The sequence below is a fragment of the Astatotilapia calliptera genome, chromosome 13, assembly GCF_964374335.1.
Source record: "Astatotilapia calliptera chromosome 13, fAstCal68.1, whole genome shotgun sequence".
Lineage (NCBI taxonomy): Eukaryota > Metazoa > Chordata > Actinopteri > Cichliformes > Cichlidae > Astatotilapia > Astatotilapia calliptera.
Genome location: NC_137434.1, coordinates 686,330 through 712,500, shown reverse-complemented (window position 1 = coordinate 712,500; position 26,171 = coordinate 686,330). Strand labels below are relative to the sequence as shown.

General features: G+C 45.8%; 1 protein-coding gene across 1 annotated transcript in view; it reads left to right on the top strand.

Annotated features, from left to right (window-relative positions):
- Positions 1-26,171, top strand: part of LOC113034664 (heterogeneous nuclear ribonucleoprotein L-like) — a 66,676-nt gene that overhangs the window by 9,408 nt on the left and 31,097 nt on the right. Inside the window, exon 2 of the mRNA XM_026189472.2 lies at positions 22,638-22,756. Within this exon, the coding sequence (XP_026045257.1) occupies positions 22,638-22,756 (119 nt within the window). The remainder of the gene's footprint in view (positions 1-22,637; positions 22,757-26,171) is intronic.

Here is a 26,171-nt window from a genome sequence, read left to right as displayed (position 1 = left end):
CAGGAAGACCACAATATGTACGTCTCCCACAGTGTGTGTCTGACAAGGTGATCAGCAACACAGGGGCACCACAGGGGACTGTCCTCTCCCCCTTCCTCTTCACCCTCTACACCACAGACTTCAGCCACTGCACAGAGACCTCCATCTTCAGAAGTTTTCTGATGACTCTGCGGTGGTTGGATGCATCAGCAGGGATGATGAGACAGAGTACCGGGCTGTGGTCGACTCCTTTGTCACGTGTGTGAGCAGAATCATCTGCAGCTCAACGTGGCAAAGACCAAGGAACTGATCGTGGACTTCAGGAAGACCAGGAAACACTTGACCCCTGTTTCAATCCAGGGGGTCAGTGTTGACATTGTGGAGGACTATAAATACCTTGGAGTACACATTGACAATAAACTGGACTGGGCTAAAAACACCACAGCACTTTACAGGAAGGGCCAGAGTCGTCTCTATTTTTTGAGGCGACTGAGGTCCTTCAACATCTGCCAGAAAATGCTCAGGATTTTCTATGAGTCTGTTGTGGCCAGTGCGATCCTGTATGCGGTTGCATGCTGGGGGAGCAGGCTGAGGGTCGCAGATGCCAACAGACTTAATAAACTGATCCGTAAGGCCAGCAATGTTGTGGGGATGGAGCTGGACACCCTCAAGGTGGTGTCGGAGAGGCGGATGCTGTCCAAGATAAAGACAATGTTGGATAACACCTCCCACCCACTCCATGACATGCTGGTCAGTCACAGGAGCTCGTTCAGTGAGAGACTGAGATTACCGAAAAGCACCACTGAACGACACAGGAAATCATTCCTGCCTGTGGCCATCTCCCTGTACAACGCATCCACTTAACACACTGTTTGCTGCTACAGCTACACATGTTTCTTTTCCAACTATTTATTTATAAGTGACTTATGTATGTATGTATGTATGTATATGTATATATTGTACTATTCTTAGTTAGTGTATTGTCTGTCTTGTCTTAATGTTGGTTTATAATGGAGTACTGTAACAAAAAATAATTTCCCCCAGGGATCAATAAAGTATTCTGATTCTGATTCTGATTAAGAGGTCAAGAGTTAATGTTTCCATTGTAACACCTCCAGATTTGACATAGAAACACTCATTTTTAACACTCGATTTTAACTACTATCATTTTACACCTCAGAGTTACATTAAAAGAATGTGACTCTGCTTAGAGTAAAATTAACTCTACTTTTGCAAGAAGACTATTAACACCAAAACATTTAACACTTTTGAATTTGCTGTGTAGCAAGGCCGGTGAGGCCACTCTAGATAGGAGTCAAAAATCAGCCTCGGTGGCCAACCAGGGATGCTGAAGTCAGCTGTCAGCTGACAGTGACTCAGGATATGGTGAAACTACAACTGATCTGTGAACAGCCTTCAAGGCTCTTCTTAGGCTGGAAAAACCTTCTGGGACGCTCCTTGTACTGACTAGATAAGAAGCTTCTGCTTTGGGTCGGTATCACATTACTTAAATATTGAATTTTTTTAAAACAGTAAAATTAGCCTTTTTTGGCCATATTTGCACTTAGCTAGTAATCCACAGTTTAAGAACAACGTTTTCACACTAGAAGAATTTGCATTTGTAGTGGAAAAATGCAGAAGAAGCACAACTATCTGCTGAAAAGAGGTGTAGAAGCTAAAGTGTTTGCTGAAGACAGCTTTATTTGAAAAACTGAAGAGTGTTAAGAAAGCAGACTGAGCGTGAGTGGGGAAGATGTGTGGCAACAGCCACGGGTAGGAGTCAAACCTGCGCTGCCTGGCTCAGGGTGGCTGCTCGTCTCACTGATATCTCAGAGACTGGAAATGGAGGTGAAGATGCTGAAGTGGATATCGGAAAAGTTGCTGAAATCATGAAAACTTTGCAGAATTGTAATCATTTAGCAGCAATATTGACAAAGCAAAACAGTCAGGTAAAAAGAAGCTGCAGAAGCTGAAATTCTGTCAGCTGAAAACATGCTGCCATGATTCAAACCCAGCTGCTCCTCTCACTGAGCTACAACATGGCTCACTCTGCTGAGCTAAACCAGCTATCACACTTGTGGTGTGGTCCCATTCATTTCAAAGGGCCAAAAAGTGCATAAAAAGCTAAATATTTCCAAAAGTATAAAAGTTATGAGCACAAAAAGATGCAGCTGGCATTAGCAGAAAGAGCAGTTTAAAATGTGAATGGTGAAAAACTACAATAAGGCTGAAGAATAAAGTATAAAGAGAAACAGGGACACAAAAGTGTGGATGCCTTACGGCATTCACACAATTAAGAACACATTACACAAAAACATTTGGATATTTATTACTCAGTGTGTGTGTCTTCGAGGGGCTTGAGCAGCTATGCAGCACATGGTGGAAAAAGCCTGTAAGATGCAGTTACAGTGTTAGCCACAGTGTTGGTAAAGGTTACACTACACTGTCAAAAGTATTCGCTGACCCATCCAAATCATTGAGTTGAGGCATTCCAGTCACTTCTGTGGCCACAGGTCAAGCACCTAGGCATGCAGACTGCTGCTGCAAACATCTGCGAAGGAATGGGTGAGTCTCAGGAGCTCAGTGAAAACTGTTTGGAGGTTCTAGTAGAGTCCAACAACGAAACTGTGGACTGAATCGCTAAGGAGTTTAGGTGTTTAACTGGGGTTTTAGGATTATATTGTTTGTAAATTTGTTCCCACACATAAATACATTTCTAATCAAAGCAATGCTCATGTGGCTTAATTGCCTTCTGTGTTATATTGAAACACCCCTGCATGATATGAGCAAAGTATGCTTCATTAGCAGCAGGGTGTAGAGGGCTGCCTGTTCTGTCATGGTCGGCTGTGTGGCAGGCAGGAGTGGTGGACCCAAAATGCAGGATTGTTAGGAAACGAGGTTTAAACTGAAAATGCAGCTTTATTGCTGGAACAAAACATCAAGACAAAACAAAACTCACGAAAGCAAACAAAACTCTAAACTGAGATGCAGGAGGACTGGAAATCAACACACAGCAAGTGAGGGTGAACAGACGTTAACAACGCGACGCTGACACAAAGACACACTGGGCTTAAATACACTGAGGGAGTCATCAAGGAATTAGAGACAGAAGGGGGACACAGCTGGGAGAAATAAGACCTAACGAGACAGGGAGAGCAAAGCTGGAACACTGACATCAGACAGGAACAAGAACCTTCAAAGTAAAACAGGAAACAAAACACACTTTACTAAGACACGGACTAGACAGAGAGAGACAGACTTGACACTGACCAAAGGCTACTAAATAATCATCATAATCAAAACAGTATCACTGATAAATCAAATCATAAATAATAATCTAGAAAAACACCAAAGCATGAAAAACAGAAAGCTGGGTCAACATTACCCAGAACCGTGACATGTTTCCCAGTTAAACTCTATATATATATGTGTGTGTGTGTGTATATATATATATATATATATATATATATATATATATATATATATATATATATATATATATATATATATATATATATATATATATATATATATAATAATTATATAAATATAAAATATATAAATATATAAATAATTTCCCCCAGGGATCAATAAAGTATTCTGATTCTGATTCTGATATATATATATATATATATATATATATATATTAGGGGTGCAACGATATTCGTATCGATATTGAACCGTTCGATACAGTGCTTTCGGTTCGGTACGCATATGTATCGAACAATACAACATTTGTAATTTATTTTATCAACTTTCCTTCTGACGATGCTGTCTGTGTTGAGCGCTCAGTGAATCTGCGTTCGACTACTCCGCCTAGGCTGCACTGTCGAGCGCAGATCCACTGAGCGCTCAACACAGACAGCATAGTCAGAAGGAAGAGCGCAGGGCAAGCTAGCAAGACAGTAGTTAAGCTCTCCTTGCAACATGGACCTCCCCCACCCTCATTCAGATCTGGCGTTTGGAATTATTTTGGTTTTCATGTGACGTATGACCCTGAAGGTAAGCGAGTCATGGACTAAAGTAAAACAGTATGTTGGATGTGCCATGCAATGCTCAATTACATGGGTGGGAGCTAGTGTGTTAGCGCAGTTAGCTCGTTAACGTGTATATATATATATATATATATATATATATAGGGCTGCTCGATTATGGCAAAAATGATAATCACGATTATTTTCACTGAAATTGAGATCTCGATTATTTGACGATATTTATTTAACAATAACAATGTGTTGAATAATGACTTTAAAGATTGTCAAAAAATAATATAAAACAGTGTGCAAATACTGATAACAGTGCAAATGTTTGCAATATAAAAAATAAATTAAAAATGTAAACATCTGTGTTTAGTGAACTTTGCAGTGTTGCTCTGTGGTGCAGCTACACTGTAGCAAAGTTTACACACTGTGTCTACTTGATCCACGTCTGACTGAACCCATAATGTTTCCACACCACTGAAGTTTTTTTTTTTACCTCTTTTTAACCAACGGCAGTCACTCTCCTCTCCAAATAACTTCTGCTTAGCTTTCCGAGCTTCCCTCGGGTCCTCTTAATTGTTGTGACGCGTGTTCGAAATGCAGAGAGGTGCGCTCGATTTGTCACACGGAGCAGCGCGAGAGTAAAGCATGAGGGAGGGGCTAATAATCGGCTCAGTCATTTTTAATGATCGTTGAAAGCCCAGATCGTAATCGAGATTAAAATTCGATTAATTGAGCAGTGGTTAGACTACATGCCTTTGGAACAGAGGATCGCAAGTTTGATTCCTGCCTGGGGCGTCTGTATCCAGTAAGGGTCCTAAGGCTAGACCCCCTATGCTAAGCAAGCCTACCGCAGACATGAGCGAGACAGATAAATATGAAGGCATGCCGGCTCGGACGTCGCCCGGATCAACAAGGTCCGCGTCAGGTGTTGAGGAACCAGGGCACCCTGACGAAAAGTGGGCTACTGGAACAAGAAGGCATCGGTGGGCAAGAGACGAAAATAGGGCATTGTTGGAATGCTACTACGCAAGTAACCCCGGCGGAAGGGGCTACATGAATAGGATGAGGGACCTATGGATTCTTCGATACCCAACATCCACAATGACGGCGAAACAACTAGTAGCTCAGTGTTCCAACATTTGAAAGAAGGGACTGCAGAAAGGTGCGACAAATAAGGTGCCTAAGAAATACAGCAAGCTGTCCATACCTGAGGCCTTGGAAACTGCCAAGCAAAGACTCACAGCCTTGGCCAGCCGCTTGAGGAGGTACACCAGAGAGATAGAAGGCAGGAGAATAAACCAGCTGTTCTCCACAGAACCAGCAAAGGTGTACTCTCAGTGGCAAGGGAACAATAAGAGAACAGCACCACCAAGGCTGGAGACGGAGCAATACTGGAAGAGCATATGGGAGAAGGATGCAACCCATAACGGCAATGCTCAGTGGCTAGAGGATCTGAGGGCAGACCACAGCGACCTCCCTGAACAGGGTCCAGTAACCATCACAGTGGCAGATATCCAAGAAAGGGTCTCGACATGGTTCATGCCTACTGGCTAAAGAAGCTGACTGCACTCCACGAGCGTCTGGCAGCACAAATGAACCAGCTGCTAGTTAACGAGAGACACCCAGAATGGCTAACCAAAGGTCGGACGGTCCTGATCCCCAAGGACCCCAAGAAGGGACCGGTCCCCTCCAACTACCGACCAATAACCTGCCTCAGTACTACATGGAAGCTCCTGTCAGGCATCATATCGGCTAAGATGAACAGGCACATGGGTCAATACATGAGCGGGACACAGAAAGGAATTGGCAAGAATACCAGAGGCGCAAAACACCAGCTACTGGTAGACAGAACAGTCAGCCGAGACTGCAAGACCAGACTGACCAACCTGTGCACTGCCTGGATTGATTACAAGAAGGCCTATGACTCAATGCCCCACAGCTGGATACTGGAATGCCTAGAATTGTACAAGATCAATGGGACCCTAAGAGCCTTCATCAGGAACTCAATGGGGATGTGGCGTACAACACTAGAGGCCAACTCCAAGCCCATAGCACAAGTCACCATCAAGTGCGGGATCTACCAAGGAGATGCTCTGTCCCCACTGCTGTTCTGCATAGGCCTGAACCCCCTCAGTGAGATCATTAACAAGACTGGCTACGGATACCGACTACGGAACGGAGCAGTTGTCAGCCACCTCCTGTACATGGATGACATCAAGCTGTATGCCAAGAGTGAACGAGACATCGATTCACTGATCCACACTACCAGGCTATACAGCAATGACATTGGAATGTCGTTCGGACTGGAGAAGTGTAGTCTGATGGTAACAAAGAGAGGGAAGGTAGTCAGAACTGAGGGGATTGAACTACCAGAAGGCAACATTGCAGACATAGAGGACAGCTACCGTATTTTCACGACCATAAGGCGCACTTAAAAGTCTTAGATTTTCTTCAAAAAGTACGGCGCGCCCTATAGCGCAGTGCGCCCTGTGTGTTGTAAGGAGGACGTAGTAGAGAACACCATGAGAACGCTAAAGGGTGAAGTGTGGGCGCAACCCTGAAAATGGCAAAGAGACACGCTTATGAAGCACAGTTTAAACTGAAGGCCATCAGCTACGCGGAGGAACATGGAAATCGAGCAGCGGCGAGAGAATTTAAGATTAACGAATCGATGGTTCGCAAATGGAGGAAGCTAGAAAACAAGCTCCGGCAGGTCAAGAAAACGCAGCTGAGTTTTCGCGGACATAAGGCGAGGTGGCCCGAGTTGGAGGAAAGACTCGAGCGGTGGATCATCGAGCAAAGAACGAGCGGGAGAAGCGTTTTGACGGTCACCATTCGGCTAAAAGCAGTTTCACTTTCACTTTTTATGAAACGGTGCCATTTTTCCATCCGGACCAGGACTACGGTAGCGCAGCAACTTCCAGCGGATTATAAGGAAAAGCTGGCCATCTTCCGCTCCTACTGCAGCAAACACATCGGCGACAAAAACATCCAGCCCAGCCACATCACAAACATGGACGAGGTCCCGCTCACTTTTGACATCCCGGTGAGTCACACTGTGGAGAAGAAGGGGACCAGCACGGTAGCGATACGCACAACGGGGCACGAAAAGTCTTCTTTTACTGTTGTGCTTGGCTGCCATGCTAATGGACAGAAACTGCCGCCTATGGTGATTTTTAAGAGAAAGACTTTGCCTAAAGAGAAGTTTCCAGCAGGAATCATCATTAAGGCAAATGAAAAGGGCTGGATGGATGAGGAAATGATGAAAGAGTGGCTGAGGGAGGTGTATGTAAGGAGACCAGGTGGTTTTTTCCACGCATCACCATCGCTCTTAATCTGTGACTCTATGCGTGCCCATCTCACAGCCGATGTGAAAAAAACTAGTGAAACAAATGAACTGTGAACTTGCTGTCATTCCGGGAGGCCTGACAAAGGATCTCCAACCGCTGGACATCGGTGTGAACCGCCCGTTCAAAGTAAGGCTGCGAGCGGCCTGGGAGCGATGGATGACCGATGGAGACCACAGTTTCACCAAGAGTGGAAGGCAGCGCCGGGCGAGTTACGCCACAATTTGCGAATGGATTGTAGATGCTTGGGCTAACATGTCTGCTGGCACTGTTGTTCGAGCTTTCGCAAAAGCCAGCATCATTTCCGAGGAGCCACACGGCACGGAAAGTGACTCTGACAGTGAAGAAAGTGAACCTGGCATGTTTGATGGAGATTTAGCGCAGCTGTTCAATTCAGACACAGAGGATGAGGACTTCGATGGGTTTGATTGATGATAAAAATGTGAGTACCAAACTTTGTTTTGCTCCTGCTTTATTTTTAAATACGCACACTTGTATGCTTGTGTGTTGTTGATGATGACGATTACTGGTAATAAAAATGTGAGTAAGGTACCGAACTCAGATTTGCTCCCGCTTTATTTTTAAATACGCATACGGTACTTGTATGCGCCCTATGATCCAGTGCGCCTTATGTGTGTGTTAAATACAGTAATGGCACACATAACTGAGACTGCGCCTTTTAGTACAGTGCGTCTTATGGTCGTGAAAATACGGTACAAGTACTTGGGGATCCCGCAGGCGAATGGGAACCATGAAGAGGCCGCTGGAAAAGCTGCAACCACCAAGTACCTGCAGAGGGTCAGGCAAGTCCTGAGGAGTCAGCTGAATGGTAAGAACAAGATCCGGGCCATCAACATGTACGCCCTGCCCGTGATCAGGTACCCTGCTGGGGTAATAGGCTGGCCAAAGGAGGAGATAGAAGCCACTGACATAAAGACAAGAAAGCTCCTTACCATGCATGGAGGGTTTCACCCCAAGTCCAGCACCCTGAGGCTGTACGCTAAGCGGAAGGAAGGGGGCCGGGGACTGGTGAGTGTCAGCACCACAGTCCAGGATGAGACAAGGAACATCCAAGAATACATTGGGAAGATGGCCCCAACTGACCGAGTGCTCAGTGAATACCTCAGGCAGCAGAAACCCAAGAAAGAGGAGGGAGACGAGGAACCATCATGGAAGGACAGGCCCCTGCACGGTATGTACCACCGGCAGATAGAGGAGGTGGCTGATATCCAGAAATCCTACCAGTGGCTGGACAAAGCTGGACTGAAAGACAGCACAGAGGCACTAATCATGGCAGCACAAGAACAAGCTCTGAGCACAAGATCCATAGAGGCTGGGGTCTATCACACCAGGCAAGACCCCAGGTGCAGGCTGTGTAAAGATGCCCCAGAGACAATCCAGCACATAACAGCAGGGTGCAAGATGCTAGCAGGCAAGGCATACATGGAACGCCATAACCAAGTGGCCGGCATAGTGTACAGGAACATCTGTGCCGAGTATAACCTGGAAGTCCCGAGGTCAAAATGGGAGATGCCCCCAAGGGTGGTGGAGAATGACCGAGCTAAGATCCTGTGGGACTTCCAGATACAGACGGACAAATTGGTGGTGGCTAACCAACCGGACATAGTGGTAGTAGACAAACAGAAGAAGACGGCCGTAGTGATTGATGTAGCGGTTCCGAATGACAGCAATATCAGGAAGAAGGAACACGAGAAGCTGGAGAAATACCAAGGGCTCAGAGAAGAGCTCGAGAGGATGTGGAGGGTGAAGGTAACGGTGGTCCCCGTGGTAATCGGAGCACTAGGTGCGGTGACTCCCAAGCTAGGCGAGTGGCTCCAGCAGATCCCGGGAACAACATCGGAGATCTCTGTCCAGAAGAGCGCAGTCCTGGGAACAGCTAAGATACTGCGCAGGACCCTCAAGCTCCCAGGCCTCTGGTAGAGGACCCGAGCTTGAAGGATAAACCGCCCGCAGGGGCGTGCTGGGTGTGTATGTGTATATATATGTGTATATATATATGTATATATGTATGTATATGTATGTATATATATGTATATATGTATGTATATATGTATGTATATATGTGTATATGTATGTACATATATGTGTATGTGTGTATATATGTATATGTATATATATGTATATGTATATATATGTATATGTATGTAGGAGGGGTGTGGTCTAATGACATCAACACCCTATATCAGGTGTGCATAATTATTAGGCAACGTCCTTTCCTTTGGCAAAATGGGTCAAAAGAAGGACTTGACAGGCTCAGAAAAGTCAAAAATAGTGAGATATCTTGCAGAGAGATGCAGCAGTCTCAAAATTGCAAAGCTTCTGAAGCGTGATCATCGAACAATCAAGCGTTTCATTCAAAATAGTCAACAGGGTCGCAAGAAGCGTGTGGAAAAACCAAGGCGCCAAATAACTGCCCATGAACTGAGAAAAGTCAAGCGTGCATCTGCCAAGATGCCACTTGCCACCAGTTTGGCCATATTTCAGAGCTGCAACATCACTGGAGTGCCCAAAAGCACAAGGTGTGCAATACTCAGAGACATGGCCAAGGTAAGAAAGGCTGAAAGACGACCACCACTGAACAAGACACACAAGCTGAAACGTCAAGACTGGGCCAAGAAATATCTCAAGACTGGTTTTTCTAAGGTTTTATGGACTGATGAAATGAGAGTGAGTCTTGATGGGCCAGATGGATGGGCCCGTGGCTGGATTGGTAAAGGGCAGAGAGCTCCAGTCCGACTCAGACGCCAGCAAGGTGGAGGTGGAGTACTGGTTTGGGCTGGTATCATCAAAGATGAGCTTGTGGGGCCTTTTCGGGTTGAGGATGGAGTCAAGCTCAACTCCCAGTCCTACTGCCAGTTTCTGGAAGACACCTTCTTCAAGCAGTGGTACAGGAAGAAGTCTGCATCCTTCAAGAAAAACATGATTTTCATGCAGGACAATGCTCCATCACACGCGTCCAAGTACTCCACAGCGTGGCTGCAAGAAAGGGTATAAAAGAAGAAAAACTAATGACATGGCCTCCTTGTTCACCTGATCTGAACCCCATTGAGAACCTGTGGTCCATCATCAAATGTGAGATTTACAAGGAGGGAAAACAGTACACCTCTCTGAACAGTGTCTGGGAGGCTGTGGTTGCTGCTGCACGCAATGTTGATGGTGAACAGATCAAAACACTGACAGAATCCATGGATGGCAGGCTTTTGAGTGTCCTTGCAAAGAAAGGTGGCTATATTGGTCGCTGATTTGTTTTTGTTTTGTTTTTGAATGTCAGAAATGTATATTTGTGAATGTGGAGATGTTATATTGGTGTCACTGGTAAAAATAAATAATTGAAATGGGTATATATTTGTTTTTTGTTAAGTTGCCTAATAATTATGCACAGTAATAGTCACCTGCACACACAGATATCCCCCTAAAATAGCTGAAACTAAAAACAAACTAAAAACTACTTCCAAAAACATTCAGCTTTGATATTAATGAGTTTTTTGGGTTCATTGAGAACATGGTTGTTGTTCAATAATAACATTATTCCTCACAAATACAACTTGCCTAATAATTCTGCACTCCCTGTATATATATATGTATGCATATAAAATTATAATAATAATAATAATAGTCTTATACGTGAATGCAGCAGCTCAGGCTCGACTGAGACATAAGGCCCTTTGCTGCATATCTTCCTCCAATTTCTCCCCCTACTTTCCTGTTAATCATCAATGCACTATCAAATAAAGGTGAGGAGCCCAAAACAAAATTAAAAAAAATATTGAATTACCAAGCAAAATCAGTTTGAGTAATAGGCAAGAAACACAAGGAGAAATTCAAACAAGAAACGGAGAGGAACATTAGGAGTGGCCAGATAGCTTAGCTGCTAAGCACCAAAGCTGGTTGAATTAACAAAGGACCAGTTGTGCACAAAACTGGCATGGAACTGAATTAGAACTAAGTAAAGTCCATGTCATACTAGGAGAAGCATCACCCGAACCCTGCCAGTGACTGGGGCCAAACTCGTTGGTACACTAAACATGGTGCCTGGTTTAAAAACACAAACGCAGTGTTGTTAAATGTGCTGTTTATCTGATGAACTAAAATATTATCACAGCATCATTGTTATAGATGTCATTTTGCTATTGTGTTGCTCATCTCAGCTTTAATTAAAGGGGGTGAACAAAAACATTGTCTTAATCATTGAACAATTATAGCGGTACATCTGAAGTTCCCAGAGTGCCTTTCAGTGGACAGTTGACTCAGAACCTGTAACACGGGCGGCCGTGGGTGGTGCTTGATTATTTCTTCATCAGCTAAGCTAATAAAAAGCTCTGGAGTTTCAGATATGGCAGCTGAATCTGGAAGCTGTTGCTGTGAGCCCACAGTGTGCAGTCAGAGTACGTGAACCAGGCTGTCAAGTAAGTGAAGCAGTTCTGTTGGTCTTGTTTAATATTTTATAATAGTACACAGGGCATTTAACAGCAACATTATTGAGGATTCAGTTTGGACTTTTTATTTAACAGATCATAATCAAAGCTCAGAACAGTTAGGTTTGAGTATAAGGAGGATAGCAGAGACTAGGCTACAACAGTAATTATCAAGAAAACCCACTGAAGGAAAATGTATATGTTGTGGCGGACCACCAGGTGGCTCCACTCACACACAAGTTGAAGGGAAGTGTGGGGGTTGAGATTTTGGCGCTGACTATATGTGAAGTTCTGTCAGTTAATAAAGTTGTTGGAGTGAGACACTGAGACCTCTCCTGTCGTTGTTACATACCTCCACATTGGTGACCCCTGTAGTGAACATGCTAAGGCTCGACGACGAAGCCAGCTCTGGCCTGGAAGCATCGGCGGCCGCCGGACCTTCACCTCCGCCGATGGCTGCGTTTGCTGTGGCGCTTAAATTGCCGGATTTTTGGCTTCACGATCCTCCTTCATGGTTCATGCACGTAGAAGCTCAGTTTGCTCTTCGTGGAGTTTCAGCCGACGACACTAAATACCACCATGTGGTGGCCTCACTTGACCCGCTGTCAACCCGCCGTGTGATGACTCTCCTCCGGGATCTCCCAGCCCAGGGCAAGTACGCCGCCCTCAAGGGGCTGCTGCTGCGGCGTTACTCCCTCTCTGATGCTGAGCGGGCCGAGAAACTCCTTTCCATCGCGGGCCTGGGCGACGGCACCGCCCTCGAGCTCATGGAGAGCATGCTGTCCTTGCTGGGCGCGGAGGACGGAGGATTTCTCTTCACCCACCTCTTTCTTCGACAGCTGCCGGCTCCAGTGCGCGCTGGCCTTGCCAACTCCCCGCTATTGGCCACGAAGGATTACCGCTCCCTTGCGGAAGAGGCGGATCGCATCCTCCTGGCTACCAGGACTTTCGGCGTCCAGACGGTTATTCAGGACCCACCAGCGTTTTCCCCCTCCCCCTCACCGATGCTCCACGGGCCCTCCGACTCGTCCACTGTGGCCGGAATCGCTGCACGGCGGCACCGCGGAAAGGGGCTTTGTTTTTATCACCAGCGTTTTGGAGCGAAGGCACGGCGCTGTCTCCCGCCTTGCAGTTTCCAGACCCAGGGAAACGGGCATGTCAGCGCTCTGTAGCAGCCGCGACCGCTGGCAACAAGGAAAGGCTGCTTTTCTTAGAGGACTCACGCTCGGGGAGGCGTTTCCTGGTGGACTCCGGCTCACAGAAGAGCCTTCTTCCCCCGGCTGGCTCGGACAGGCTAGCTGAGGGTTGCGGGCCATTGCTAACAGCGGCTAATGGCTCTCCCATCAAAACCTTCGGTGAAAGGTTGGTGACTGTTTGCTTTCACGACCGTGACTTTCAGTGGAACTTTGTTGTTGCTGCTAGCTCTGTGCCTATAATAGGCGCTGATTTTCTTTGTGCTCACGGACTACTGGTTGATGTGGCTAACAGACGTTTAATTGATGCTGTGTCCTTTTCCTCATTACCCTGTTTGACTCGGGGTGCTCAGCCCGTGGTGCATGCTAACTCAGTAGATTCGGGTGACGTTTTTCAGTGTTTGCTTTCTGAGTTTCCCTCACTCTCTGTCCCCACTTTCTCGAGCACGGTGACGAAGCATGGGGTAGAGCATTACATAACTACAGTAGGGCCCCCGGTGTTCGCGCGCGCGCGCCGCCTCGACCCCGCCAAACTGGCTGTCGCTAGGGAAGAATTTGCCACCATGGAGCGTCTGGGCATCGTGCAGCGTTCGAACAGTGCCTGGGCTTCTCCGTTACACATGGTGCCTAAATCTGATGGTCGGTGGCGACCTTGTGGGGATTTCCGCCGTCTTAATAATGTCACAGAGAACGATCGTTATCCCATTCCCCACATCCAAGATTTTTCCGCCCATCTTGCGGGGACCTCGGTTTTTTCTAAGATCGATTTGGTACGGGGATATCACCAGGTTCCCGTGCGCGCGGAGGATGTCCCCAAAACCGCCGTAATTACACCTTTCGGCCTTTTCGAGTTTCTGCGCATGCCGTTTGGCCTGAAAGGTGCCGCCCAAACCTTCCAGCGGTTGATGGACTCGGTCTTGCGCGGGCTGCCCTTTGTTTTTGTATATCTTGATGATATACTGGTGGCCAGCAGCTCGAAGGAGCAGCACATGTTCCATCTGCGTCAGGTTTTTCAGCGTTTGGCGGAGCATGGACTGATTATTAATCCGTCTAAATGCCAGTTTGGGTTGCCCGTTCTCGATTTCCTTGGGCACCGTGTTTCCGCCGAGGGCGCGGTTCCGTTGCCTGACAAAGTCCGAGCTGTTTCGGAATTTCCGCGTCCCACGACTGTTAAGGCACTGCAGGAATTTTTGGGGATGGTGAATTTTTACAACCGTTTTCTCCCCAGAGCGGCACATCTGCTGAAGCCCCTTTATGGGGCGTTAAAGGGTAAAAAAGCTAATGACCCCGTTGACTGGTTTCCGGACAGCATCCAAGCGTTTTCTGATGCTAAGTCAGTGTTAGCTAATGCTGCCCTTCTGGCCCACCCATCCCCCTCAGCGCCGATTGCGTTGACCACTGATGCGTCGGACATAGCGGTGGGTGCGGTGCTGGAACAGCGAATCTCGGGTGTCTGGCAACCGCTCGCCTTTTTCAGCCGTACGCTACGTGACAGCGAACGCAATTACAGCGTTTTTGACAGGGAGCTACTGGCGCTCCACCTGGTGTCTCGTCATTTCCGGTTTTTTCTCGAGGGTCGTCACTTTACCGCATACGTGGACCACAAACCCTTGACGTTTGCCATGTCCAAGGTTTCCGATCCATGGAGTGCACGCCAGCAGCGCCAGTTGGCAGCCATTTCTGAGTTTACCACGGACATTCGGCACGTGGCTGGTAAATCCAATCATGTGGCTGACTGTTTGTCCCGTGCGCTGGTTTCTCCCGTCTTTCTCGGCATAAACTACTCCGCCATGGCTGCCGATCAGAGCGGTGACCCTGACATCCTCGCGCTTAAATCCACCCAGACGGGCCTCATACTGGAGGACAGACCCGTGCAGGACGGTGGTCCCCTCCTCGTCTGTGACGTTTCCACCGGCCGCCCTCGCCCTGTGGTTCCCGCTTCCTGGCGTCGTCAAGTTTTTGACTCGGTACATGCTCTCTCTCATCCAGGGGTCCGGGCCTCTGTTAAACTGGTCAGCTCTAAATTTGTTTGGCCAGGCCTTCGCAAATCTGTTAAGGAATGGGTGTCGGCATGCATTCCCTGCCAGCGCGCGAAGGTTCATAAACACACCAAGGCGCCCCTGGAGCCGTTCTTCATACCCGGCAAACGTTTCGATTATGTGCATGTCGATCTGGTGGGTCCCTTGCCGCAGTCACAAGGTTTTACGCACCTTTTGACTGTTGTTGACCGGACCACCAGGTGGCCGAAGGCGGTCCCCCTGGCGTCCACTACCGCAGCAGTGGTGGCCAAGGCGTTTTTGTCGACCTGGGTCTCGCGTTTCGGCCCACCCGCGGACATTACGTCAGACAGAGGCCCCCAGTTCATTTCCGAGCTTTGGTCGGCCATGGCTGATGGACTGGGGGCTAAAGTCCACCGCACAACCGCATACAACCCGCAGGCTAATGGGATGTGTGAACGGTTCCACCGGTCGCTGAAGGCTGCCTTTCGCGCCTCCTTAAAGGATGGCAATTGGGTTGACCGCCTCCCGTGGGTTTTGCTTGGGCTGCGCTCTGCGGTTAAGGAGGATCTCGGCGCTTCCCCAGCTGAGCTAGTGTTTGGTCAGCCCCTCCGCGTGCCTGGAGAATTCTTGCCTGAAAATCCTCCTCCCTGCTTCGATCCATCGGTGCTCTCTCTCACCCCGCTTTTGCACTCGCTTCGGGTTCCTGGTCCGGTGCACCATTGCGTGCCTGACACCTTTGTTCCAAAGACTTTAGAGACTGCTAAGTTTGTTTTTGTCAGGCACGATGCCCACAGGACACCGCTGCGGCCGCTGTATGACGGCCCGTTCAGGGTTAATGAACCGGGCCAGAAACATTTTGTTTTGGATTTTGGGGGTCGAAGGGAGACTGTGTGTGTTGACAGACTTAAACCAGCACATGTTCTTCCGGACAGTGATGTAGTGCCGGCCCAGGCCCCTCGCCGTGGCCGACCTCCTGCGCTGGGGTTGACAGTCTCTGGTTTTCCCCCCAGGACTACCCCCGGACCACCAACGTTTGAGCCTCCTCCTGCCTTTCCTGCTCGCCTTCACCAGCCTCGTTCACAGGATGGACCTTCCTCTGCCTGTTCTCTCCCTCCCAGGTTCAGTCGTGCGGGTCGTTTGCTTAGACCCAGGGTCCTGGACTGAATGGAGACCTTGACTGTGTGTTCAAGGGGGGGTATGTGTGGCGGACCACCAGGTGGCTCCACTCACACACAAGTTGAAGGGAAGTGTGGGGGTGGAGATTTTGGCGCTGACTATATGTGAAGTTCTGTCAGTTAATAAAGTTGTTGGAGTGAGACACTGAGACCTCTCCTGTCGTTGTTACATACCTCCACAATGTGTGAATTATTAAGACTTCATGCAGTCACTAAAGCAATGAAGCATTTTGCATCTCAATAATAATCTGAACCTCTTTGTTAGAGTAGTTGGGAAATAAAACACATATGGGAACATCGACCTTAAATGCTGTATGCTTTCTCCTACCGAGACGTGGGAAGATAACCTGGAAAGTTATTCTTAGTAGCATATTTAGCTTTGTTGCTACAAACAGGAGTTGGAGTTCATCCACAGGGTTAGAGACTCATTGGAGAGCAGCTGATACTGGTACTGATTGGTGTTCGGCAAATAAAATCATTGCAGAGGAGAAACTTATAGTTATTTCATATTTTATTGAAACAAGCTGCAGGTGTGCATATAATCCTGTATCAAAGTACTTTACAGTTATGAATATTGCATAGCCCAGTTTAGAAATGATAATTCTGTGTTTTTCTTCATAAAAGCCTTAACAGTTCACATGCCATGTAGTTAAAGACATAATAGCTTCATTGTTCAAATGCCTGAAAGAAAGAAGCCAGCAGCCTGGTCAACAGAAAGAAAATTTAGTCTCATGCCCTGTTTTTCCTCTCCAAACACTTAGATGAGCCATCTGCCTCTATAAATAGATTAAAAGGAATGTCAATGTGAATGAGAAGGACAGAAAGAGGAAGGACGGGGGATGGGTTGGATAGTAGAAAGATAATGATATCAATATAGCAGGGAGCACATTACAATTTACAAGAGAATGTCTGAGGAAATATACAAGATACAAAAACGTTGAGAAAACTGAACATGTGACTAGAATCTCTCTCTCTGTCCTCTGGTTTTCACTTACCCCTAAATTCAGCAGTGACAGCAAAACCTTTCTTCCATGATTGGCTTATCCCAGTGCTGCTGCCCTTCACTGACCCCTGATTTCCTGGTTCAAAGCGAAACATTAAGATATTCCCAACTGTTTCAAACTTCCACTGATTAATTTTCGTACAGGCAGCACTGACTGGTTTTGCAAGTAGGTTCATCCATTATAAACTGACACACTGAAGCACCGGCTGTGTGCAAATATACAAACCTGTCACCAGGCACCTCTGACAGGTGAGACATTTGAGTTCGTTACATTTAGATTGTTTTCTCCTGCATTCCACACACTGGCTGTGAAAACAAACCTTATATATTCCACACTTTATACCATTGTTGAGTAATATTATTAGCTTCATCTTTGAACAGGCAGATTTTTTTCTCTATCCTAATGAACCCTAATGGGTCTAACTTTTCAGCAGACTGATTTATGCAACTTTGCTCAGAATCAGTTCCAGGCTAATCGACTCTATGTCAGACAAGTTGTAGGTAGGGGTGGCTGATGTGGCCCAAAATTTATATCTCGATATTCTTTAGCTGGATGGCGATATACGAAAAGAGAGTTCTTAGTCAAAGCTGTGTCCCAGATGTCACACAGGCACTTTTATTAACATACAGCGCAGATGTACATGAAACAATTACTCAGAAATAAATGATCAATATTTATTAAATAATAATGCTCCATAAATAAAATAAAACTATGTTGTTTTTGTGCACAACAAAAAGCTGTGCAGTCAAAATGTAAACTAACAGACACTGAGCATAATAACAAACACAGATTTCACAGCTGCTCTGTTCCCAAGTTCTACTGCGTGACCGACAGCCTGGAGTTTGAATCTGCTTCCTAACCGTGTCTCTTACAGGTGCCATTTGTGGTCCTTGTAGGGCTTTGGAGTTGAAGTCACGCCGCAAGCTATTGTGGGAGCGTGGCGCCATTTTTCTGGGCCACAAATCAAAACGAAGACACTGTATTGGAAGGACGGTTGCTAGAAACATGCTTAAAAGCAGTTTAAAAGAAAAAGGACGGTACAGAGACAGCTTGCGTCCGGATGCAAAGAGGCGGTACTTGCAGAAAATAGCGTGCATTGGAAATGTGGACCTGTTTGAAATACGGCCGTGGAGTAGAAACCCCGAAGACCAACTGCTATTGACGTAGCCTGACATATTCTCGTACCTTGTCTGTGGAGTCAGTGCATGCAAGGTGAACCAGTTTCGCAATTATAGATCTCTGGAGGGACACATCCAATTCACCAAAGATTGGGTACAAGATTTGTGAGTACGTCGTCATTCAAGCAAAGGTAAGTCAGCTCGAGTACTGCGAGTAAAATGCGTTTGATTTCCCTGCAAACATTCACATTAGTGCAGCATAAATTCATTCATGAGGGGAAATTACAGTGAGAACATGTGGAGGCTGTTAGAGGGAAAACACAGTGAGTTCAGTGCATTGATGTGACATTGTCCTGAAGGATTGTTGTTCTCTATGGTTAAAGAAATTACACTAATTTATTCATATTTATTATAAATAATCCTAATTATACATCTTGCTTCCGTGTTTGTATCGTGTGTCACTAAAAGTAAATTTTATTTTAGTTTTATACATTGATCAATGACCTGCAGAATCTCCTTATCATATTACGTGTCCATAATTGTCACTTAAAGTCAAACTTTATGCTTTCTCCATCTCTAAAGTGATGACATCCTTGCATTACATACTTTAGGTTCATTTTCTGCAGGCAGATTTACACTATAACCTGCAGCGTTCTATAGATGGACACATAAAGAAATGAAAAATGACATGTATGTGCTAACTTTCTAAACACTTTGTTACATTTGTGATAAATGGATTAGAAAGTAGATCAAACACATTTGTGTCGGCCTTGGCTCATTATAGTTCTTGTCTTTAAATTAACTTTGTATGTTTCAGGTCCTGCACTCTCAAAGACTGAATGAACCAGCATTGCAGCCATGGGTCAGTGGGAGCATCACAGGGAAGGTTGAAGACGCCCACTGCAGCAGAGTCGCGGAGACCTGCAGCCATGTCGCTGCAACAGTGCTGATCCATGGCACCAGGACTGTTACAGATGAACCTTCATACTGGGGTTTGCTGGGTAATGTGACCAAGATACAGCCAGAGGTTGGCCATAAGATAGACGTTGTCATGGTCCTGGGCCATGTGGGCCCAGTATTCTTAGTTTTCATGTATTTTTGTATTTTGTTCTTTATTTAGGCCATGCTTCCTGGGTTGATCTGTTACGTTGTTCCTTATGTGTTTTCCCTTCGTGACTCTTACCCCCTGTGTGCCCCTCTGTGTATTTATGAGCCCTCGTCTCTCTTTGTGCTTTATTCTGTGTTTTCCCCAGCCCGTTATGTCTGCGTTCTCCCCGTGCTCTCTCTCCTCCTGTTTGAACCTCTGTGTACTTCCTGCTTTACTTTGCCCATCTCCCATCAGTGTTACGTTCACTCCTGCCGTGTCTTGTTATGATTATCAGTGTCACCTGTGTTCCCCGTGTGCATCCACTTCCCCTGATCTTCCCTCATGTGTATTTAGTCTCTGTGTTTCGTACAGTCTGTGTCGCGTCGTCTGTGTTCTCACCTCCATGTTTTCACGGTCAGTCCTTGCAGTGATCATCATAGTCTGAGTTTTCTTAGTTTGTCGCAGTATTAGTTTTCCCAGTTTAGTTATAGTCTAGTCACGCCATCCCTGCTTTGTTTGTGCACTTTGTCTTCAGCCATAATAAAGGCTCGCTTTCTGTTAAGTCCACTCCCGTCTACTCACTTGTGTATGCACCTGGGTCCATCACACACACCACCGCACGGCCTGTCTCTGCAGACCGTGACAGACGTCTCCTCTTCAGCTGCCCAAAAAAGGCTCTCAATCAAAACATAAACAGACCATCTGTAGTGACAGGTAAAAGGAGCCGTCCTCAAAACAGAAAAATCCCACCTGCTACTGTGGAGGAGTCGTCACTGCTATTGGATACTTTGCTGGAACACAGTAAAGCTGTGGGTTGTGGGAATGACCCATAATGTTTTATCTAGGGGTCTAGATTTATGCCTGTAGTGCACTGCTGTGTAAATAATTTGCATTTACTGAATATGTACTATATATGTATATGTACATTTACTGAATATGTACTGACTGAGTCCCACTGTTCAAAAGTTGAATAAAGAAACAAACAAATGTTTGCCTTTTTTCTTTAATTAAAACCACTTTAAAGAAAATCACATCAGTTACAATGATGTCATTTATAGCTTATAAAAGACAATGTTTACACATGACAGCATTTACATGATATCACCCACTACTAACACTACTTAATTTACTGTATCTTCTGAAAAATTACTGCTATTTATATTTAACATATTTTATATTTATAATATTTAACAGTAGCGATTTTCATTTGTCCCTGGTTTTACTACCACACTGTTCGCCAAACGCAGCAAACCTTCTCTGTCTTATCCAGAAGGGTCACCCCTTCACCCTCACATGCAAGAAGTAATCTGATTGGCATGGTGGTATGTTTGAAGCAAGGATTTCGGAGTAGCACTAAAATAGTAATCTCCAAATGTTTTCTTTTTACCGAGCAGCTCCTCTTTGATAGCTGCTGTGTCCGTCCTGTCGTTGCCTGCAGGTGAAGCGATGGGGAGTCATGTTCAGTGAAGGAGAGAGGCGAGGCGTAGAGACAGAAGTGGACGAAAGAGAGGCAAACTTGCGGCTCCACAAGTATAATTATAACGTAACATAGACTATATTGATATAAATGATATTGTCACATCTCATATCTTGTATAAAAATATATCAATGTATTTAAAAACTCGATATATTTTCCTTTGTGCCTCAGAATATAAGGGACTGCATATAAAAATGGCTGTAATTCATCATTTTGCTTTAAAAATCACCCTTTTAAAAAACTTTATTTTAGGTGTTTTATACACTTATATACACTACTGTGTAAAAGTCTTAAGCTACTTCTCATTTTCATGTATATTTTCCTTCCAAGGAGCCAGACTTTCTTGTCAATTTTAAACTGGTCTTGAGCAACACTTTGCTAGACTTTCTGTTTTTTGAAAGTTTGTCTTTGCCGTGGAGGCCTTTTTATTTGCGGTGTTCTTTCTTTCTGGATTTCTTTCAGTCTCCAACCTTCCTTTCATATCAAACATCCTTGAAAGAGTAGTTGTCTGCAGATCATCTGCAGAGGAATGGCTTATTGGAAGAGTTTCAGTCAGGTTTCAGAGCTCATCACAGCACAGAAACAGCTTTAGTGAAGGTTACAAATGATCTTCTTATGGCCTCTGACAGTGGACTCATCTCTGTGCTTGTCCTGCTAGACCTCAGTGCAGCGTTCGATACTGTCGACCATAATATCCTATTAGAGCGATTAGAACATGCTGTAGGTATTACAGGTACTGCGCTGCAGTGGTTTGTATCACATTTATCCGATAGACTCCTTTTTTCATGTAGAGTCACATATTGAGGTTAATTATGGAGTTCCACAGGGTTCAGTGCTAGGCCCAGTTTTGTTTACATTATTCAGTGTTTTCTTTTGACGGTGTCATTAGAAGGCATACCATACATTTTCACTGCTATGCAGATGACACCCAGCTTTATTGGTCTATAATGCCAGATAACACATAGCAATTAGGAGGTATGTGTTACCTCCTAATTGCAGAAATGTATTAAAGACAAAGACCTGGATAACCTCTAATATAGGCTTCTAAATTGAGATAGACCTTATAGTACTCTATCACCCAAGAGAACACTTCACTCTCGCACTTACTTGTTGTCCCTAAGGTATTTAAAAGTAGAAGGGAGGCAGAGCCTTCAGCTTTCAGACTCATCTTCTGTGGAACCAGCTTCCAGTTTGGATTCAGGAGACAGACACTATCTCTACTTTTAAGATTAGGCTTCAAACTTTCCTTTTTGCTAAAGCATATAGTTAGGGCTGGACTAGGTGACCCTGAATCCTTCCTTAGTTATGCTGCAATAGACGTAGGCTGCTGGGGGACTCCCATGATGCATTGAGTGTTTCTTCTTCAGTCACCTTTCTCACTCACTTTGTGCTAATAGACTTTTTCTATGCAAATAAAATTGAATTTGAATTAAACTTGTTGTAGTTCATTATTCAATTTGGTAATAGGCCTATTGACTAAATGACAGGCAAAACAATCAGCAACAACAACACATTTTACTTCCTCATATCACTCTTCAGTCTTTTACTTCCAGAAAGGAAACACGTGAAATGTTCAACGTGGTCTCACAGCAGTTTGTGAAATATTTGTATTTAATCTTTATATCAATTTGGTCAGGTTTAGGCACTAAATGCAGGATGTCTCTGTCCGATGATAAATTGTACATTTTTACACAACGTCTGCTGTATTTGAAGGGTTATCAGATACAGAATTTTTAATTGTGTTCCTCTAGATGGGCCTTTTCCGAGGCAAGGCACTATATAAGAACCAGTCTATCTATCATTGAATAACTGTGGCTGACTGGCTGTGTGTGTTCCAGGATAATGGCGAGGACTCCCATCGTATCTCTCCCAGTCCCGTGGTGCACGTTCGGGGTCTGTGTGAGGCTGTGGTGGAGGCAGACCTGATAGATGCCCTGGAAAAGTTTGGACCCATATGGTGAGACAGCAACTAGTGTGTACACTATTCGAGTGTTTCTGCTTTGAAGATATCTGAAACTTGAAAGTGTCCTTGAATGCATTTGATGATTGCAGGTATCGATTATTTTAGTCATTGAGTATTCTGGGGATTTCTCCATTGATTAATCAGGTAATCAGATAGGAAAGACTTTTGTGTAATTAATGAGCAATAATAAATATTCAACAGAGAAAATCACAGGTGTTTCAAAAGGAACTGCTCATTGGTTTCCATTTTAGAAACTACACTGTTTCAACAATTTAACTGCATGCATTTGTCAGAAAACTACTACAGTATTTACATATCATATTAAAACTGATGGTCACTTTGACGGGGCTCCAGCATTGCTCTGGATAGTGACTGAACCATTGCAACGTCTTAAGACCTTTCTTTTTTCAGCCATCCCCTATCTACAGCAGTAACATATCTGTTGTTGTTCTGCATGACCCAATTTTGACTAAACTTCAGCTGTTGGTCAGATGGCCTTTTATTTGATTATACAATACTTTGACATACAGAGGGGTTTTGTGGTCTCAATTATTTCCAAAGTGCTCAGCTTCTGTGGTTGCAAAAGTAGCCCAAATCATCACTCCAAGCTATAATTATACAGTCTTTTCATGACAGTCTGATAGGACTGTCATGAACTGAATCATGTAACGTGTTCTGAAGCCTGCAGAGTCTGAGATGTAGCCCTTGGGTTTTTGCAGTTTCTCTGAGAACTGCACAGTCTGACGTTGGGGTGAATTTGCAGATACATCTGGAAGACTGTCCCTATTGCCAGTCTTGGCAGCCGGGGGTCAGTCCGCCAGGGCCTCCGCTCCTGGCCGCCACCTGGTACACAATGCACCCGACCCCTATGGCGCCTCCTGCGGGTGGTGGGCCTGCGGGAGGATGGGCCCATGTCTCCTCTTCGGGCTGTGCCCGGCCAGGCCCCATGGACTAAGGCCCGGCCACCAGATGCTCGCCCTCGGGCACCCTCCCCGGGCCTGGCTCCAGGGCGGGGCCCCGGTAACCCTATCCCGGGCAGGGTAAACTGTTCCCTCGATGTTCTCTTCATAAGGGTCTTCTGAATCGCTCTTTGTCTGGTCCCTCACCCAGGACCAATTTGCCATGGGAGACCCTACCAGGGGGCAAAAGCCCCCAGACAACATAGCCCCTGGGATCCCTGGGACACACAAACCCACGATAAGGTAGCGATTCAAGGGGGGGATGAGTTCCTGCCCCAAGTGGAGGAGTTCAAGTATCTCGGGGTCTTGTTTGCGAGTGATGGGAGAAGGGAGCCGGAGATCGACAGACGGATTGGGGCTGCAGCTGCAGTAATGCGGACGCTGCACCGGTCCGTCATGGTGAAGAGGGAGCTGAGTGTAAAAGTGAAGCTCTCAATTTACCGGTCGATCTACGTCTCTACCCTCACTTATGGCCACGAGCTGTGGGTAGTGACTGAAAGAACGAGATCGCGAATACAAGCAAGTTTCCTCCGAAGGGTGGCTGGCCTCTCCCTTAGAGATAGGGTGAGAAGTTCGGCCATCCGGGAGGGGCTCAGAGTAGAGCAGCTGCTGCTCCACATCGAAAGGAGCCAGCTGAGGTGGTTCGGGCATCTGACAAGGATGCCTCCTGGGTGCCTCCTGGGTGAGGTGTTCCAGGCATGTCCCACCGGGAGGAGGCCCCGGGGCAGACCCAGGACACGCTGGAGAGATTATATCTCTCGGCTGGCCTGGGAACGCCTTGGTGTTCCCCCGGATAAGCTGGAGGAGGTGGCTGGGGAGAGGGAGGTCTGGGCCTCTTTGCTTAGGCTGCTGCCCCCGCGACCTGGCCTCGGATAAAGCGGATGAGGATGGATGGATGGATGGATGGATCTGGAAGACTGGAAAGACTGCCAGTTGTCTTCAATTTTTTTCAATTTGTGAATAATTTTTCTGATTGTGGAATGATGGACTTCATGCTGTTTGGAAATGGCCTTATAAGCGTCCTCAAACAGCATCAATTACTTCTTTTAGATCAGTGATGATGGCAGCAATTCTGACCTTTGTTCTTTTTGAGTATCATGCTAAAAAGTTGTCATAACTATTTCTGGGCTGTTTCTGTGAATATTCTTTCCAGAATCCCAGAAAGTTGATTCTGGACGTTGTCTGTGAAGGGGTGCCAAGGTAACGTCGTCCAGAGAAGGCATTTGGTTAAGATTTTGGGTGCCAAGTACAATAACGTCCATGTTATCTGGATTTAAAAGCAGGAAATTCGAGGTCACCCATGTCTTTATGACCATTCTTCAGTTTAACTGATGTGTATTATCTAGCCTAATGGATAGATAAAGCTAGGTATCATCTTAATACTAGTGAAGATATATGCTATGCCTTCTAATGATACTGTTGTGGGGAGACTTGAAGCTTACAGTGTCTTGGTGCATGCTTAGTCATCCAGGTAAGTAAGTCTCAAAAGGTTGATTCTGTTCATCTGGACGTTTTCAGTGGGAGAAACATTTTGTCACTTATCTAAGTGACTTCTTCAGGCTCAGCTGACTGCAGGTTTCCCCAACCTTTGCTAAACCAGACAAAGTGACAAAATGTTCCTGAGAAAATTTTGTCTTTGCTCAGTGACAAAAATACTTATGAGCCCCTAAAGGGGGACCTAGGAAGTGGTTACAGGAAGAGGGTGTCTGAAGCAATTAGAACAAGACAAGGCTATTGACCGGACCTCATACAGCAGGCTGTACCCAGGGGAAGCTACACTAAGTCTGTACAGTTTACCGAAGATACATAAACAGGGTGCACCTTTAAGACCGACTGTCTGTATGATCAACTCTGTCACCTATAACATCTTAAAGTTTCTGGCTTTGATCCTCAATTCGTCCCTGTGGCTTTTAAACCCCAAAACACGCTGCACCAAAAACCGGTCCACCCCAAGAATCGGGTCCCCCGACACAAACAGAGTAACATAGTAACATAGTAACATAGTAACATAACATGCTGTTAAGTGCCAGGACAATGATTTATACATCGGGGAAACCAAACAACCTCTGGCGAAGAGGATGGCAGAACACAGAAGAGCCACCTCGTCAGGCCAGGACTCTGCAGTCTATTCACACTACAGGCCAGTGGACACTCTTTCAATGATGAGGATGTAACATCCTGGACAGGAAGCAACGCTGGTTTGAGTCAAGGAGGCCATTTACGTGAAAAGGGAAAGAACATCTCTGAATCGAAGAGGGACCTAAGGGTACATCTGTCACCATCTTACAATGCTGTGATTGCAGCCATTCCCCAACTCTCTGTGAATGGGACTCATGATTATTAATCAATGGTCATGAGTCACCTCACAGCCCATTGTTCATTCAACAAGCTGGTTTCAGTCATTGTACAAATGTGCTGTTTATAAGATTAGAAAACTGCAGTATAGCTGC